The sequence below is a fragment of the Melozone crissalis genome, unplaced genomic scaffold (genome assembly GCF_028551555.1).
Source record: "Melozone crissalis strain CALT ecotype California unplaced genomic scaffold, PUWL_Pcris_2 ptg000027l_1, whole genome shotgun sequence".
NCBI classification, from domain to species: domain Eukaryota; kingdom Metazoa; phylum Chordata; class Aves; order Passeriformes; family Passerellidae; genus Melozone; species Melozone crissalis.
Window position 1 is genome coordinate 8,105,172 of NW_026535805.1, and position 16,386 is coordinate 8,121,557.

Below are 16,386 nucleotides of genomic sequence, written 5' to 3' on the forward strand. Positions count from 1 at the left end.
TAGTCAGGATCATTTGCCTCCAGTTTCACCATCTCTAAATGACATTAAAACACCTATTATTTGACACTATCATCCTGCCACATGTTTCTGCTGTTATTCAGCAACAGGCATATAAAGGAGAACCATGCTACAAAAACCCTATGAACAGTCTATGCAAATAGACTCTGCTACTGTTAACAACAATTCAACTTCACCTTACTCTGCTGAACAGGACGCTAATTCAGCCTTGGTCTGACTGTAACACACAAGTACATCACCTTTCCCACTCTTCCACATGAAAACAAGATGGCAGCTAGTATTACACAGGAAGGGCAGGGGCAGCTGCCAGGCTATAATCACCAATTCTTCTGGATCTCAGTAAAAATGAAGCACTTATGACATTGATTCCCTAAGCTGACAATAAATGCAGATCTTCTGCAGGCAGTTATAGGCTATTCTTTCCTTGCATGCTGTGCACACAGTGAGAAAAGAGAGTTTTGTGAGGAGTGGATATGAAGATGCTAGCACCAAAATTTCTGGCAAGTCCGGAGCTTGTATTTTGTGAACAGCATTCCTCCTCTCTGTATGGCAAATTAACAGCAGTAAAAGATGAAACACACCATAACCCATTCCTACAGTGCAGCATTTCTGGAAATATAATGGCTACTAGGACACAACACTTTTGATGCACAAATGAAGCTGAAATTATAATTGTCTCTTTAGTCTCTCCTGTTAGCTAGTGGTAATGGTAATGACATAAAAGTGAAACAATTACAGAATGTATAAAAACTGGTTTCTAAACATCCATTCCTATTTCTGATCTCAAGTCATCTTTCTGATCTCATGACAAAACTACTGGGCCACAATACTAATTTATCATTGTGTAATGGAAATGAAAAGTCAGTTAATTTACCATATCCAGTAATTTGTTATAAAGTAAGAATTTTAAAGAGAGCTATTTCACAGCTTCTATCTATTTCAGTCTGTGGGTTCAGTTATCTTAAAGTCAGTGTTGTGATGAAAAATCAGACTTTCATGGCATGAAAACTTGAAAAAAATAAGCAGATATTTGAATGTAATTTAAAAATTCCCACGACAGAGAGGTCTAGTGATCCATGAAAAGTCTAAACCACAGACACAAACATATTGCATACTCTCACATGAACATGAAAAGAAAGGGGGTAAATGAAAGTAAACAAACAACCTACAAAGATGAGTTTATTTTAATCTGGTTATAAATAAAAACCACAAGAGCAAAATTGCTCCCCCAAAAGCTAGGAAGCAAATCTCAAAAAGTGAAAAGAGTTAAGTGTGGAAAAAAGATCACAAGAAGGAATACCAATGATGAAAAATGGACATGAAAGGAAACTGAATTATCTCTTTTCAAATGCAGCATTCTCTTCTAGTCACAGAAGACAGACATTCATTTCATTGCAAGAAGTTTAAATGAAAAAACAGGAAGGCACAGCTAAGTGTAACTAAGGGGTTAACAGAAGTTTGGGGAGTGGGGTCCCTATCCTAATTAGGAACATAGCAAATAAAAAACAATTATTATGTTATCTTCTCAATTATGGTCACTTCAGCTTTACAAAGTGGTAAGCTATAAGAGCAAGCATGAGGTGACCTTAGCATTAATTAGGAGACAGAGGACAGAGCTCTCACCCAGTTACAGGAAAATATCCCTTGGCACCAGAATACAACAGGGAAGAAGGGAGGAGATACAGGGCTCAGAGAGACAATCCAGCACCATATCATTCCCAAAGAAAGGACCATCTTGAGACATTTGAGGATGTCCCCAAAGGCCAGCACTGGGGACCTGAGGCACACGCACACAGAGCCCCTTGATACTCAAGAGAGCTGTAGCTGGGACTAGAGAAACTGTCAGAGCTGTGGGATTTACCAGGAAGATGAAAGCTGCCCATGCCATATCCCTCCTTTTACCGTCTTCTACCCCACAGCTCTGTGCCTGAACAGTGCCAGCTCAAAACCACACCTGCCACATGAGCGGATTCCTGGCTACTTCTATCTACAACAGTGGCAAACATCATTTTACTGCCCTTTCTTATTTTTTTCTAAACCAGAGACCTGCTTTGTCTCCAACCTAGCAGAAGTTCACATGGAGAGGGCTGACTAATTTGAACTGACTGCAGACAAGTTGGTACAGGCATTACTGAGTAGCACAGAGCAGGGACCACCAGAGAGTGATGAGCTTGGTAGTAAACTCTAATTTATTCCCAACACATGGAAGAATGTGTCAGCAAAGACTCTCAAAGTGAAGCATGCTAATTAGTTAAGCCTACTCAAGTTTTGTGGCTATTTTAAAATTAACAGGGTTGAGTAAATTAGGGCAAGCAGACAAAAGGCCCACATCCTTAGAAGCACATTGTGGGTATGCTGTGAATTGTCTTTGTTGATCTGGATCTAAATGGATTTCAAGGTCTAATAATGAATCAATGAGTTGAATACTGCTTCCCAGATTCCTATCTGTGATTAGGCTGTTATAACAACGTGGGATTCAAGGAGTGTCTTGCATTGTATTATTAGACCAGAGCTGGTATTAAAGAGCCTTCAAATTGAAATTATGTGAATATTGACTCATCACAGCACAAACCATAAAGCTGAGTCCTGCTGTTGTCTTTTTTACATCTCCATGTAATCATATGCAAATTAAACTAAGAAAGTCAAGGTAAAATAATAAAGCATAGTGGGCATCAAATTTGGTGTTATCTTTTATGGTACATAATTCTAGGAGATGGATGAAGCACCTTACAGTTAGCAAGAAATTTGTGATGAGAAGAGAAACACTTTTGCCTCCAAAACATTCAATAATATTTAAAAGTAATGTTAACGTACCTGTTCCTTCATTGCTCTTTTTTTCTGACTGTGCCACTTGTATCACTTCAGCAGCAGCATCCCTTACTACCAAGTCTTCATTCTGCAGCAGGAGAATCACACATTTCCACAAACCAAGGGTATCAGACAGTCCTATATTTATTTGTGGAGAAAAATTAGAGCTTTATTTCTTATATGCATTCAAAGAAGTTAGAAAGCTGTTTCCACACCTAAACACAAGACATGAAAGGGATTGGCAAACCACTGGGAGAAAGACTGGCAATAAAACCAAAGTATTTTCAGCATCCGTGAACCTTATCTAGGTGGCAGACTCAGCTTGGTTTAAACAGTGGGCAACAGATAAGAGAATGGGCCTCTCTATCTGGGTTCAACTTTAGTGTCATGAATGCTCTCCATTTTCTACAATTTCTAGGAGTGCAGAATTCCTATTTGGAACTTCAAAAATTCTGCAGCTGGAGATTGATCACTGATAAACACACTGCTCATGGATTTGCTGCTGCAATCTGCCAGGAGCAGAGGCTGCCAAACCAAGCTCTCTTCAGATACTGCCAGTGGTGCTGGACAGAAGTGCCATTCCCTGCTGGAAACAGCCACTGACCACACCTTCCAGGGATCTACTGTCACCTCCTTCTCCCACATCCAGTGTCCCCAGCACTCACCAGCAGGCCCTGCCAGCCCTACACCCACTCTCTGTTGGAAACCAGTTCAATCCATGGGGTGATTGCACGGACACAGCTGAGACTAACCAGAGAGAAGTGCCAAGAGGGAGGTGCTGGTCTGGTACTGCCCAAGCAGGCAGACAGCGCACACCACCCCAGTGGCAACCCACACCTCACAAGCCAGGCATGACTAGCTCAAGTCACATGTCTGCACTCCTAGGTATTTTTTAGCTGACTTTTCAGGTCATGTTGAACATCCTGACTGAAGGAATCCACTGGAAGCTCACTTCAAGATGCAGCCAGCTGGGAGATATTACTTTCTGGTGACCACAGACAACACAAGAGCTGTGTTTCACTGCTGGTTTTCTTCTACCATGTTTTCAGCAGGTTTGTCAGACATTTGTATTACGAGGCTAGCCAGACAAATACATAGCTGTATTTCACTGCTTGGCCAAAGTAAATTGCTCCAGGCTTTACTACACATTCCTGTATTACCTGTAACTTCCCTATGTGGCAATGGCATGAAGTTTAACTACTTCAGGAAGAAGTTGCTTTTTTTTCCTAGCATGACACACTCAATAATATTATACTGGTACAGCTAGAGCAGAATAAATATTCCCCTAGAGATTCAATATTCAGATTTCCCACCTAAACAAGTTTCTATTGTATCTCCAGAAGCAGTGGAAGTCTACAAAGGGAATTTGCATAAAACCCTTTTCTGAACCCTCAAGCAGCTTGATGAAGAGATGATGGGGTCACCCAGAACATACAGACTGCCATTCATCCTCTTTCTCTTAGGAACACAGTAATGGACGCTCTTGGGACTGACTACAATTCCATTTCATACAACCACAGTTTCCTTTAACGCCTACTTTTTACTATATGTGGTCAAGCAAGCTGATGCAGAAGAAGGCACAGAAGTCAGAGCTGTTTACTTGCACACAGACCCTTCAAGGGAATTATCCTGGGTTTATATCACTACAACTAATCACCAGCCCATGCCCTTGATTTGCCAAACTCCCCACTGCAGTACTGACAGTTTCACAGTTGTGAACATCCCCAGACTGACAATTCTAGGTACTATGAAGGGTGAGATCTGCATCTTTCTTCCCCTGGATCAATTTTCAGAGCAAAGAGCTAATTCAGATGGTTTGCCCACTGAGGACTTGGGGCTCTATTTTCTGGGCTGTTTGGGGAGCATTTATTTTTGTTTACTTGTCTGTTTTCATTTGTTTTGATAGGATTTTACACACAGGATACAAACTCCTGCTATGTTTTATTTCAGACCTTCACATCTGCCTGACTGGAAAGCATGGAAATCAGCAACTGTTTTGACAAGATCAAAGAGGAAAGTGTTGTCCATCATCTATGGGCCACATCCAAATAACAACAGATGAGTATCACAGCATTTGGGGGGTTTTCACTCCAATACTTCCATTGTCTTCATTTGACATAAAATGGTAATGATGTCTGTATTATGAAGAGCTTTATCTAGATGGTGAAGGTTAAGATTTCCAGAGCCGATACTATGAACATTTAATATTGCAATGTCTACCTCATATAGATTTAGCTCTGGTCAATGTTACCAATACCTCTTTTAAAAGGCACATCTCAAGATAATACCTAATTTTCCCCAAAACCACTATCTACAGATTAGGAAATATACTGTTCTTTTTGTATAACAGAGATTTGTATCCAGGCCACATGGATGGACTGAAGCTACTTAAACTAAAAATATTTACATATCTTCACTGGAATGAAGTATCATGGAGTTAAAAGTATCTAAAACTGTCTGTCCTGTTCAGGATGCAAAAGAACTTCTTTACCATCTGGTACTACCTATTCTTGCCTATCTCCTGTCCCTTTAGTCACAAAATCTCCCCATTTTCTATTCACAGAAGGCAGGGGGGGGGAAAGCTAAAAGAAAAACCCCATCTATTCTCCAGAATAGAAATTTAGCTTTGCCTCCCAGTCATTATATGTACTATTGAATAAGGCCATGTAGGGTTTTTTGTTCTCCTTCTTTCTTTGTTTTCTAAAGAGACAGTCTAATATTAACTTCAAACAAAAATCCTTATACCTGGGAGATATAATGCAATCCAATTATTAATTATTCTCATAGTAGAATGTGTCTCTCATTTCTAGACCAAAGACCTTCATGCCAACATTCAGCCAGCACAGCTTTGTTACACTCCCAGTGTTCACCTAAACTATGTCCAGACCACCAACAGAGTACCACAGAAAGATTCAAGTACAGAACAATTGCAAGCCAGTAATTCTGTACACCAGTGTACAGTGACCTGGAGACATAACAACACCTCATGTGTCCCTTCTGCTGAGTTATTGCCAGAGGCTGGGCACATGTGCTTTTTCTACCAGAATTTAAATAAATCTCTATGTTTAGTAATTAAATTCTAATAAAATTTTCAAAAACCCCTCTTTGATGTAATTATGTTTTGACTGTGCATACACATGCATTTGAAATCATGTATTAATGGATTTCAGAAAAAAAATCCAGAAAATTACTTTCAGGCTACTTACCAAGAATGAGCTTCTCACTGCTCAGAAGGAATGATGTTATACTCTTAAGAACTTCAGCAGCTGCTAACAGCATCTCTGTCTCTTGCTCATCTTCACAAAAATACATTATCAGCTGAACCCATTTTTTCAAGACTTCTTCTGGAATCTGAAGGCACAGAACATGTGAGAAGTATGCTGCACCTCTTACCATCACATTGAACCGTGGCCTGCCTAAGGGAGACTGCTCATTAGTAAATGTCCAGTTTTTTTGAAGTGGTGAAACCCACAGGAACATTTAAAAGTTGGGAAATTTTCTTTTAGTTAGAGCAGTATACACAGGCAAGTCTTTGACTCTGCCTCTTCACAGCAGAGTCACCAATGACCACACAAGTCAAGGAGTATTTTGGTGTCCTCAGTCCTTCTACACATGCATGCCAAGGACAAATACACTGGTCCTTTGCCTAATTTCAGGGTGTTCCTCTCTGCCCATCCCTCCAGCCTGTCCAGGTCCTTCTGCAGGGCTGCAGAACCCTCTGGGGTATCATCCACTGCTCCCAGCTTTGTGCTGTCAGTGAACCTGCTGAGGAGGCACCTGCCCCTTCACTCGAGTCATTGATGAAGAAGTTAAAATACTGGGGCCAGTACTGACCCTTGGGACATCACAAGTGACAGGGCTCCAACTAGACCCTGTGACAGTGCTTATGGCCCTGTAGGATGTGCATTCAGCCAGCTCTCAACCAACCTCATTAACTGAGGAGTAAATGAACCCTCAGTCATACTCTGCCTCATTCTGCCTGGTGCAGGGCCATGTACCTGCACTGCACAAAGGGACACAGACAGAGTGTGTCCTACAGATTCTGTAACAGGTGAAAACAAAAAATAAAAATCTCCCAAGATGTTACAATGACTCAAATTTCAAGCAGACACATGGATGAACTATCTAGAAGGACAGAACTTAAGTTTTACCTCATGGAAGAGAAAATCTCTTCCACAGATGTAAATACTGAATGCAAGCTCAAAGAAAGAATTTAGATGGAAATCTGATGTACCTGGCCTTTCTCAAAGCCAAAAGCTCTCTCTGTAAGTATATCTTAGATCTCCCATGATTTGTATGCTTATTAGAGAAAGTTGTTGCAGCATTTCTATTTAAGATTTTACAGCATTTTTCATTAATTCTGCTTTGTTATGTTAACTTCAAGTACTCACTATGCCTTTCCTTTAACTAAAAAGTTTTAATATCATAATTCACGTTCCTCAATTGTGTGCAAATGTGATATTATAGTTTTTATAATGAGACATGGTTATTAGCATATAAAAAGAAACCATTCTGCTGTTCATTCTAAGAAAAATACTAGCTTTGTAAGGAAAATAATCTTCCTTTTAAAACAGATCATGAGAGTTTTGTTTGTTTTAAAATATCCACTAAGTGGATTTGTAAATATTTTTTTAAATATCTAGCACCAAAGCTGCTTTTGCACTGCTCTACACATACATATGTGACATCACAGACTGACAATTTAAAATCAAAAGAAATCTGAGCTGGCTGGGAACTGCACCCAACCACTGCTCCAGCTTCGTGCCTTCCCACCCGACGTGCTCTCCTGTGGGCTCTCCAAAAATCAAGAAACCACAACAAAGCTGCAGCTCAGTAAATGGGCTGGATTCAGAACAAGCATTAAACACCACAGGCATTTCCCTTTCTACATTATAGTGACCATTTTGGATGAGCTCAGAAGCTGAAATTACTCCATCAAAAATATTTATGTATGTATTTAACTTGAAATTACTTTGAGAGGGATGTACTGAGATGATATTCATGGCTGTGTCATTTCAGAACATGGCAGTGTATTCAGAGAGGAAGACATAATGATGAATGTCAAAAATGATGAATGGACACAAGAAAACACAAGATTGGGGTCTTTATCTAAAAGAAGCCACGTTACTGCAATCACTAAAAACTCCAGGATTACAAAACTGTTAACTAGCTCTATTTGCCTTACCTGCTGATGGTTCTGCAAAAGGTGGATAATCAATTTGGAGGCAAATTTCAGAGCTATGGTTTGACCTTCAGGGCTGAGAAAAAAAGGCAAATGACATATCAGAAAGCCAGCTATTTCTGTCATCATTTCACCTCTAGAAGAAAACCAGCCAGCTCTTAATTATTTCTGATGATCACCAATGGATATTTTTCAAGCTGAGCACTTGAAGCTTTTACATTAGAGATCTAGATGTTAGCTAAGTTCTCAGCTGACATGCAAACAAAACATGCCCTTACTTTCACTTCTCTCACGTTTACTTTCTATTTACATATTTCTCATAGAAGAACACACTTGAAAATGGAACCTGAGTCAAAGAAACCAGACATTATTTTAAATTGTGAACAAATGCATCTCTTGAAGCTTGTGTTTAGCTGCAGGAATATCTCTTCTACAGCTGCTAAGCAGGATCTAAGGATATGGCTCAGGGCACTGTGGCTGCTGAAGCCTATTCCCACCATGGGGAATGGCAACACCTGAGCAGCAAGGCCTGCTATTCCAGCCCCTTCCCTCCAACAGCACCAGTCAGAGGTATTTTACCTCCAGTACCTTACTTCATCCCAGAAATAACCACTCCTCATTATCATCATTTGAACTTGAACAATTTAGTGCAAATCAGCAGTAAATATGCACAGCTGTAAAATGCAGTTCTACATTCTCTATATTCAATGTTTGTAACATTGGACTGCAATGTTTGCATGGCTTAAAAAACCATCAGAAACAGGATGTTATATCCTTAGTCTGGACACTGTAAGCCTGTTTGAGCATTCCACTGTGAATGCATGGGCACAGCTCTAATTCAGCAGGAGCTACAATCTGGCTCCAGATTTCCAGTGCTTTCTGCTGACTTTACAGTCTGTGTAAGGAGTGCAAACCCTAAGGATTAGGATTAACCATTTCTGCCAATCCAACAAGTTAAATGAGATCTACTGTTCTTTCTACAAACCATCTGCCCATAAACCAGGATAGGAGGGATGGCAGATTCACAGCAAATGAGTGTAGGGCTGCACCATTAACACTAATTGTTAATTCTACAGTAAAGTGGGTGTTTCCCAATTACCATTCAGGAAGAACTATGCTCACTGGCTATCACTGGACAGCCAAAGTAACTTCTTGTTTCAGGAACTGTACAACTGGACATTTGCAGGGTGCTAGTATTACTTGCAGGCCTTTTGAATAATTCAGATAAAGGTCTTACTTCTCTGAAAAATTCTCATGAACCCACTTTGTTCAAATACACCACACTCCCTTTTCTGAAACACAGATTTTTAAATGAAAGTGCAGCCCCAAACCAATATATTAATGTTCAACACTGAAAGTTTTTAAAATGTAAGTATTTCAACATGCATGACAGACCATACCTGCTGGAGATACCTGCAAGGTTTAAACTCCAGGTTAAGAGCTGATTTGGATTCATTTTTATAGAACATTCAGTCTTGGGAAGAACATTTCTGAGATCCATATTATAAAGAATTTCCAGCACCTGCAGACACAATCCACAAACAAAGAATTTACAGTCTCAACAGGAATGTGCACATTTGAGATCAATAAAACACTGGCTTAAGCTCCACTCCAAGAACAAAAGGAATCTCTCTGGACAGTTCTAAGAAAAGAAAGAGGAAGTTCTTGCTTTTACACAGGAACATCTGTTACAAAATTACTGCACAGCTCCTGTTCAGTGTAAAATAAACCCAACCACTCAACTACTATTTAAAAAGCACAATGCATGTTTGAAATATATTTTTGAAAATTACAATATGATCTAAAAATTAAAACCATTAATTTACTGAAAACAGACAAAATGTCAATAAAAAAGCACCCTCTTACCTTGCAAAAACACTGGGGATTTGTTTCCTTCAGAGCCATTGTGAGAAGAGTGTCTTCCAAACCAGTGGGTAAACATAATGCACCTCCTCTTCCTTCTGCAATCTGCTTGGAATTTCTTTGTCTCAGGCCCAGCAAAATTGCCTCCAATGCCAGCAGCCGCACCTCATGGAACTCACAGAGCAGGAGATGAGCCACTGACAGCGAGGGCTTGGCCATGTCCTCTGCAGCTGCTGAAGCACAGCTCTGCAGGTCAGGCCCTGCAGTCACTGACAGCACTGATATTGCAAGTCTGGTGATGCTCTGGAGATATTGTATCAGTCCTGGTACTGCAGGTGAGTAGGGAATACCAGACACCAATTCAGAATCTGAAATCACTCTCTTCATCTCTTCCCAAAAGTCAAGGAATTGCATTCCTGCAATGAGAGTAACACTTACTAAAGTGAACAAATAGATGATGCTGCCATCTGCTCCAGACTGTGAAGCTGACAAATATCAGGTATGCAAAAATTACCGTAAGGTAAATTCAGGCATGAAATGAAATCAGAGTCCTCCTTCATTTTAAACAGATTCCAAATTAGAAAAAAGCTTTGCTAGATATTATATACATTCATATTTAAATCAAAAGAAACAAAGACACAAAATTTTCTGAAAACTATGATTGCTCAACACATGAGCTGGAAGTTTCAAACAACTTAAAAATGCTACAGCACCTTGCAGACTGCAATCTTTACCTGCAATCTTTACCAATTACATCTGTTTGGTACATATTTCTTTCAACCAAGCTAGTAATGCAATACTGCAAATTGTACAACCTTCCCATTTCTACCATTGCAGAAAGTGATTAACACAAACAAATTATTAAATATATGCGGGAAAAATGTGGATGGTTAGCTCTAAAATCAGAGACCAGACTGAACAAAGTGCTGTCTGTCAGACTACTCAGCTGCAACTGAAATCAGGAGAAATGATGACAGAGGCCATTCTGATAACATTAAAACTCTCATGCCTTCATAGTTTTAGTCAGAAAAAATTGCTATGAAGAAGATGACCCTTCAAGATAAACAGATCTGTCCTGTGTGTATCATTCTAAAGAATTTACTTACTAAAAAAAAACAGGATACTTTTCCTACTGTTATTCATTTTGAAAAGTTAACCTAGGTAAGAAAACAAAAGAGCTGCACTGTAACCCCTCTTATGTATCAGCCCAGGAACTGTGACACTTCAGCCATTTACACTGGTGCAACCTTGTCCACACGGTCCAGCACAGCCTGAGCACCTTCTTTAGTGCTTGGCCACCTCCTGGAGCCAACAGAGGCCACTGCCATCTGTGACACCAGAGGGTTTCAGGCTTTAGCAGAGCTGGCAATGCAGACACTAAGTAAAGGAAAAAGTCCTCAATGCTCCTATTTCACACCCACATAGACTGAAATACTCATGTGCCTTGAGTCCAACCTTCTCCATCATCAGCAGGAATAAACCATTTTATAATATTGAAACCATTTTGCCCAGTTCGGTGTCTGTACAGCTTGTACTGCAAGAAAATGAACATGCTATACTCCACAAAATTCAAATGCAAGTAGGGGAAAATCACAAAAGAATAGAGAACAGTGCTAGGGGATGTAGGAGTTTAGATTTTTTTAAAGGTAAAAATGCACTAAAGGCAAATACAGAGATTAAAAAAACTTACATTTCTCCAGTATCTGTAAGAAGACAATTCATTGCCATGTAACTTTGCTATTTATAATTAAACACGGAGCACTGCTAAAAGCCTGTCCAAATAGTCCTACTAAATTCCTGAATTTGACATGAAGCCACAGCACAAATATAGATTCATTTTGTTGTCCATGAAGACATTTCCCTAAGCCTTCTATTTACAGTTAAATATCCTGCCCTTTCATATTCAGATTCTTCTAAAGCCATCTTAATTTGTTTGACATTTACACAGAAAGTTGACATAGTTGTACACTGTCTAGCACATAAGACAGAACCATTTCTGAGTAATTCTGGACACACTTCAAAGAAATGTAGTCTTTATAAAAAATTTTCAGACATATTGCCCAGCCGCTAGCTCTGTCATTCACATTTTCACTCCAGTTTCTTGTCTGAAGGGATTTGATGCAGTCAGAGGAACCTCAGGATTAGTGCAAAGCCATCTCACAGCATTATCCTCTACATGACACAGCTGATTTCCGTCTGATATCAATGCAAACTTGTATCTGTTACTTGCTACATTTCTAAAGCCCCTCCAAACACGCTGGCATCACAGCACAACCTAGCATTAATGCCCGTGTCACACGACACGTATCCAACTGCCAGAATTTCTTAATTTCTGAACTGTCTGGTTGCCTTGGAGAGGGATTAGGCCTTCGTCTCACTTATTACACAGCCTGAGTCCACAGACAGCAGTTTAACAACAGAAATAATCCCAGGCAGCTGAAAGGAAAAGGTTCAAGGTCAAGCACCTCAGTTCCAGAAGAGAAACAGCTTCAGTTTCAGAGCCCTGCACCCTCTCCTGTTCCTGCCTGCTCCCCTCCTCAGCTGCCTTTCAGCAACACACACACCCACTGCTCAGCTCTCCAAACCAAGAGCTTGTTTGTAAGTATACTGCAAGAGAAAGGCTTTCATCTCCTGTCTACACTGCTTTACACTGAGGTAAGCTACATGCAAGCAGTAATGGGAAAGCTGGCAGGATGGAAGGGTCAAACTCCAGAGCAGGGAAAGGGTGAGTAGTATTAAATACACACAGAAAGAGCTAGAGAGGGAGCGAGAAAGAGAGAAAAAAATTGAGGGAAGGGGGGAGAGTGTCCTCCATTTTGTTGGTGTCAATGTGGCCAACTTTGCCAGAGCCTGCAACTCAGTATCAGAGAGTGGTGACCCTCCCATGGACTCCAGCTGGCCATGCACTGACCTTCCAACTCAGCAAACTTCCACTTGTATTTTGCAAGGCCAGCACAACTTATCTTTATGCCTTCATCTTTGAAGGGGAAAACTACTTGCATATAAAAAAACATAGCAGAGCTACTAGCTTGCAGAGACTGTGATACAAGAGTCTCTGGCAACAGATCCTCTTTTTCTGTACATATCAAATACTTCTGCTTTGGATAACTTCTTTTTTTCCCATGCAATTGTGAAAGACTGGACACTGTGGCTCATCTATTTTACAGCAAGTCTTTTAAAACTGGATGTCTCAATGGCAAGGCCGTCAGCAAAATAAGACTGTCTGAATATTTGCTTAGCCTCAACACACCAGAAAGCAAATCCTCCTGCATTCATCTTCTGCTCCACATGCTCTCCAACACTCTTTTTTCACACAAATATGTACAAAAGGAAAGAATGCCCCTGTCTTATTACAATGCAGTGGAAATATTCCTGCTTTCAACTTCATCACTAAGAAGTCTTTCCAGGCTTTCATGTAAATGTTTTCTCATCTGCTTAGCTTTAAGTAAACTCTTTCCTTTGGCTTACATCAAAATATCCAACTAAACCCGAAAACCACACTGGTTCCCAAAGTAAATGTCAGCCTCTGTTGTTAAGATACAGTAACAACATACTTTTATTTACAAACAAACATCACTGTAGAGTTTGAATGACTAGCTGCTGTGAGAAGAGAGAACAAATTTTGGCTAACCAAAGAAGGGTCCTGGCAAACAGCAGTCTCTCCAGGATGCTGACAGATGCAAAAGAGCCTTCAAGAATTAAGTGGATTTAATTTTATTTTTTCCCCCTTAAGGATTGCTTCATTTGTGGGACAGGAAGAATTTCAGCCTGCTTCTAGTACAGGAGACATCTTACACAACCACTTGGTTCTCTTCAACACCCGACACAAACATCCTCAGTCCCCCACACTGATACATGCACACATCATCTATGTCACGGCATCTCGGTTTGAGGGGCTGGATTTTTAATCCTATTTATGATCAACTGATGTTCTGTCATGTGTATGAAGTAAAATGGTCTTTCACCATCTGAAAATAAAGAGGAAAGGAAGAGGAGAAGGAAGAGGAGTTAGCAGACTTGATGAATCTCCAAAATTTAGCAGCTCCCAAACCTGCACCCTGCCTGTCTCTCTTCTGCTCCTCCCTGCAGTGGCAGGCAGGATCTATTCAGTCTGTTCCCAGAGCAAGCAGATACATGGAGCAATGACAGAAAAACCTCCCTGCTCAGGGACTAACAAACCATCAGCTGATGGACAGCCCAGCTGATACTTCATCTCACAGGCACTACAGTCTGTTCAAAAGTGACAGAAGTAATCTGAATTCCTTCCATATTTAAATCTAAACTTGCTTCACCTCCTTGCAGAGTTGATACATTTCTGTGGGATTTGGTAATTTCACGGTGATTATTTAGCTACTGTCAAGTGGACAACTCTCCTGATCATCAGGTGTATGCTGATGTATGGTGTGAGGGGCTTTCTTCTGTACATGTGATTAGTATAGCTCTAAGTATTTGATCTAGATAAATATTGAGATTAAATCCTGTAGGCAGGCCCTCAAGCATCCAAAACATCTTCCATGTTCCTTCCACAGGCTCCAGAAGAAAAGAACAAAGCAGGGGAAAAGGGGGGAAGTTACTACCAGCATCAGAAAACTTACTGACCCTCTGCAAGGGCAGACAAAAACTGCAAGAGCAGCAATAAAATGCTGCTTTGCCTGCAGTTAAGGGAAGGGGCTCTGAGCATCAAAAATCTGGATATTCATCATTATTCAACAAGACCTACAAGAAAGCACAATTGTTTATGAACTGAGTTAAAATCCACTCTCTAACTACCATCCACAGACATCTGAACAGATCATATGAATAGGGAGTAGGCTGAGAGCTAATCAGTGCCAAGAAGAGATTTTCCTAGACAAATACTAAAGAAAAGTATTTTCTTTCATAGTTTTCCTTTTTATTAAAAGTGGATTAGGCAAAGTCACTGCTAAATGGAAATAAAACCACAAAGAGAACAGAAAAGTCTGTTTCATTACACAGCCATACTAAGGTGACTGTTGATGATCATAAAAAGGGCATATTTTAAGCAGGATGTTTTCTTTTAAAGACATCTGCAACTTCTTCAACATCAGAGACTAGGCATCAGAACTCACAATACAATTCAAAACTACAAACATGACTGATTACCAGAATCCATGGATAATTTATTGTTGAGGACACAAGCATCCCATTGCACTTTATACAGCATAAGGGAAAGTTTCCAAAGGAAAAAAGAAGGGGGAAAAAACTCCATTATAACTGACACTGAAACAGCTATTTTTATTTACAGGTATTTTTTCTTGCAGCTTCTCTCTGGCCCAGCACTGACTTTTCCAGGATTTTGCATGCATATAAATTTATAAAACCCCACAGAGACAGTGCAAGTCAGTCAGTGGTACATGTTGGAATCTAAAGGATGAGCAGTCTCTGTCTTCACGTGGGGACAGAATTTTAACTGCTAACATTAATGAACATGACTAATTCCACTTTCCCCTGGTGTCACCCATCTCATGGAACACCTTTCCATATTCCCTGCTCAACACAGCATTCCAGCAGTATTGTGCCTACCCTCCACAACCCTCCTCTGACCACTGTCTCTGCCATCATGCCAAAAACACTTTTGCTTTCCTCCTCCTCCACCTGTGTCACAAGTTCTGCCTCCAACATTTCTCTGACAGCTGTTGGTGTTGCACATATCCATCTCCTTTCGCCAAAAATTTATTCTTTTCAGCTTTGGCCCATTTTGTTCTTCTGTCTCACACTAACTTTTGGTCAGTCTTTGGATCACTTCAACATCCCTGACTTGTTCTGCCTCTGGCATTTTACTGTCCAGGCAACTTCCAGTCACTCCCTGTGTCTTGGACTTCCAACAATGCCACCCTCAACTTATTAATTCTCCAGTCTGCATTGAATTAGAACACTGAGTACCTAAAATATTTCCTTTCTACTTGTCTAATTTAATGTTAGTAGGCACAGGGCATTTAGGCCATCCTATAAATGTTTTAAATCTTTACCTTTCTTAACTCAAAATAAAAACATTTACACCCAGTGCCACAGTCAATATACCAGCAAACTTTATATCGTTTCTGATACAATAAACAAAAACTGCCTTCAATATGTTAAGAGTAAATTCAACTATAATCTAATTAGACCAAATAACCAAAATACACATTAACAAGTTGCCAGTGTTTTTATTCAAATAATTTTTGGCCATACTTCTTAGGGATCTAGGAAAAGAAAATTCAAGTATGGCTAAAATAATTAACCCAGTTACCCTGTCACATTTTTATCATGCCAAAATCATGAGTTTGTAAGTTAGCCTGCAGGAAAAACATGGCTACCATCTTGCTTCTTACCAGAATAAGAAAAGATTAGGAACTACGATACAGAAAACAACATGGCCACAACCTTCAAATGCTATTTAAAAGACCTACAAATCATGTAATTCAGGCAAACATTTAAGAGATTCCTATGTAAAGAGCAATTTGTGCTTTGCATTGCAAAGCACGGCAAAGCATCCATAAGTTTGATAATTCATATTA

The 16,386-nt window shown here is 40.0% G+C and overlaps 1 protein-coding gene across 1 annotated transcript in view; it reads right to left on the reverse strand.

The window, feature by feature from the left end:
- THADA (THADA armadillo repeat containing) overlaps window positions 1-16,386 on the reverse strand; it is a 152,066-nt gene that overhangs the window by 24,181 nt on the left and 111,499 nt on the right. Inside the window, exons 32-36 of the mRNA XM_054280582.1 lie at window positions 9,875-10,287; window positions 9,409-9,530; window positions 8,012-8,084; window positions 6,033-6,177; window positions 2,833-2,964 (exon numbers count right to left, since the gene is read on the reverse strand). Coding sequence (XP_054136557.1) covers window positions 2,833-2,964; window positions 6,033-6,177; window positions 8,012-8,084; window positions 9,409-9,530; window positions 9,875-10,287 — 885 coding nt within the window. The remainder of the gene's footprint in view (window positions 1-2,832; window positions 2,965-6,032; window positions 6,178-8,011; window positions 8,085-9,408; window positions 9,531-9,874; window positions 10,288-16,386) is intronic.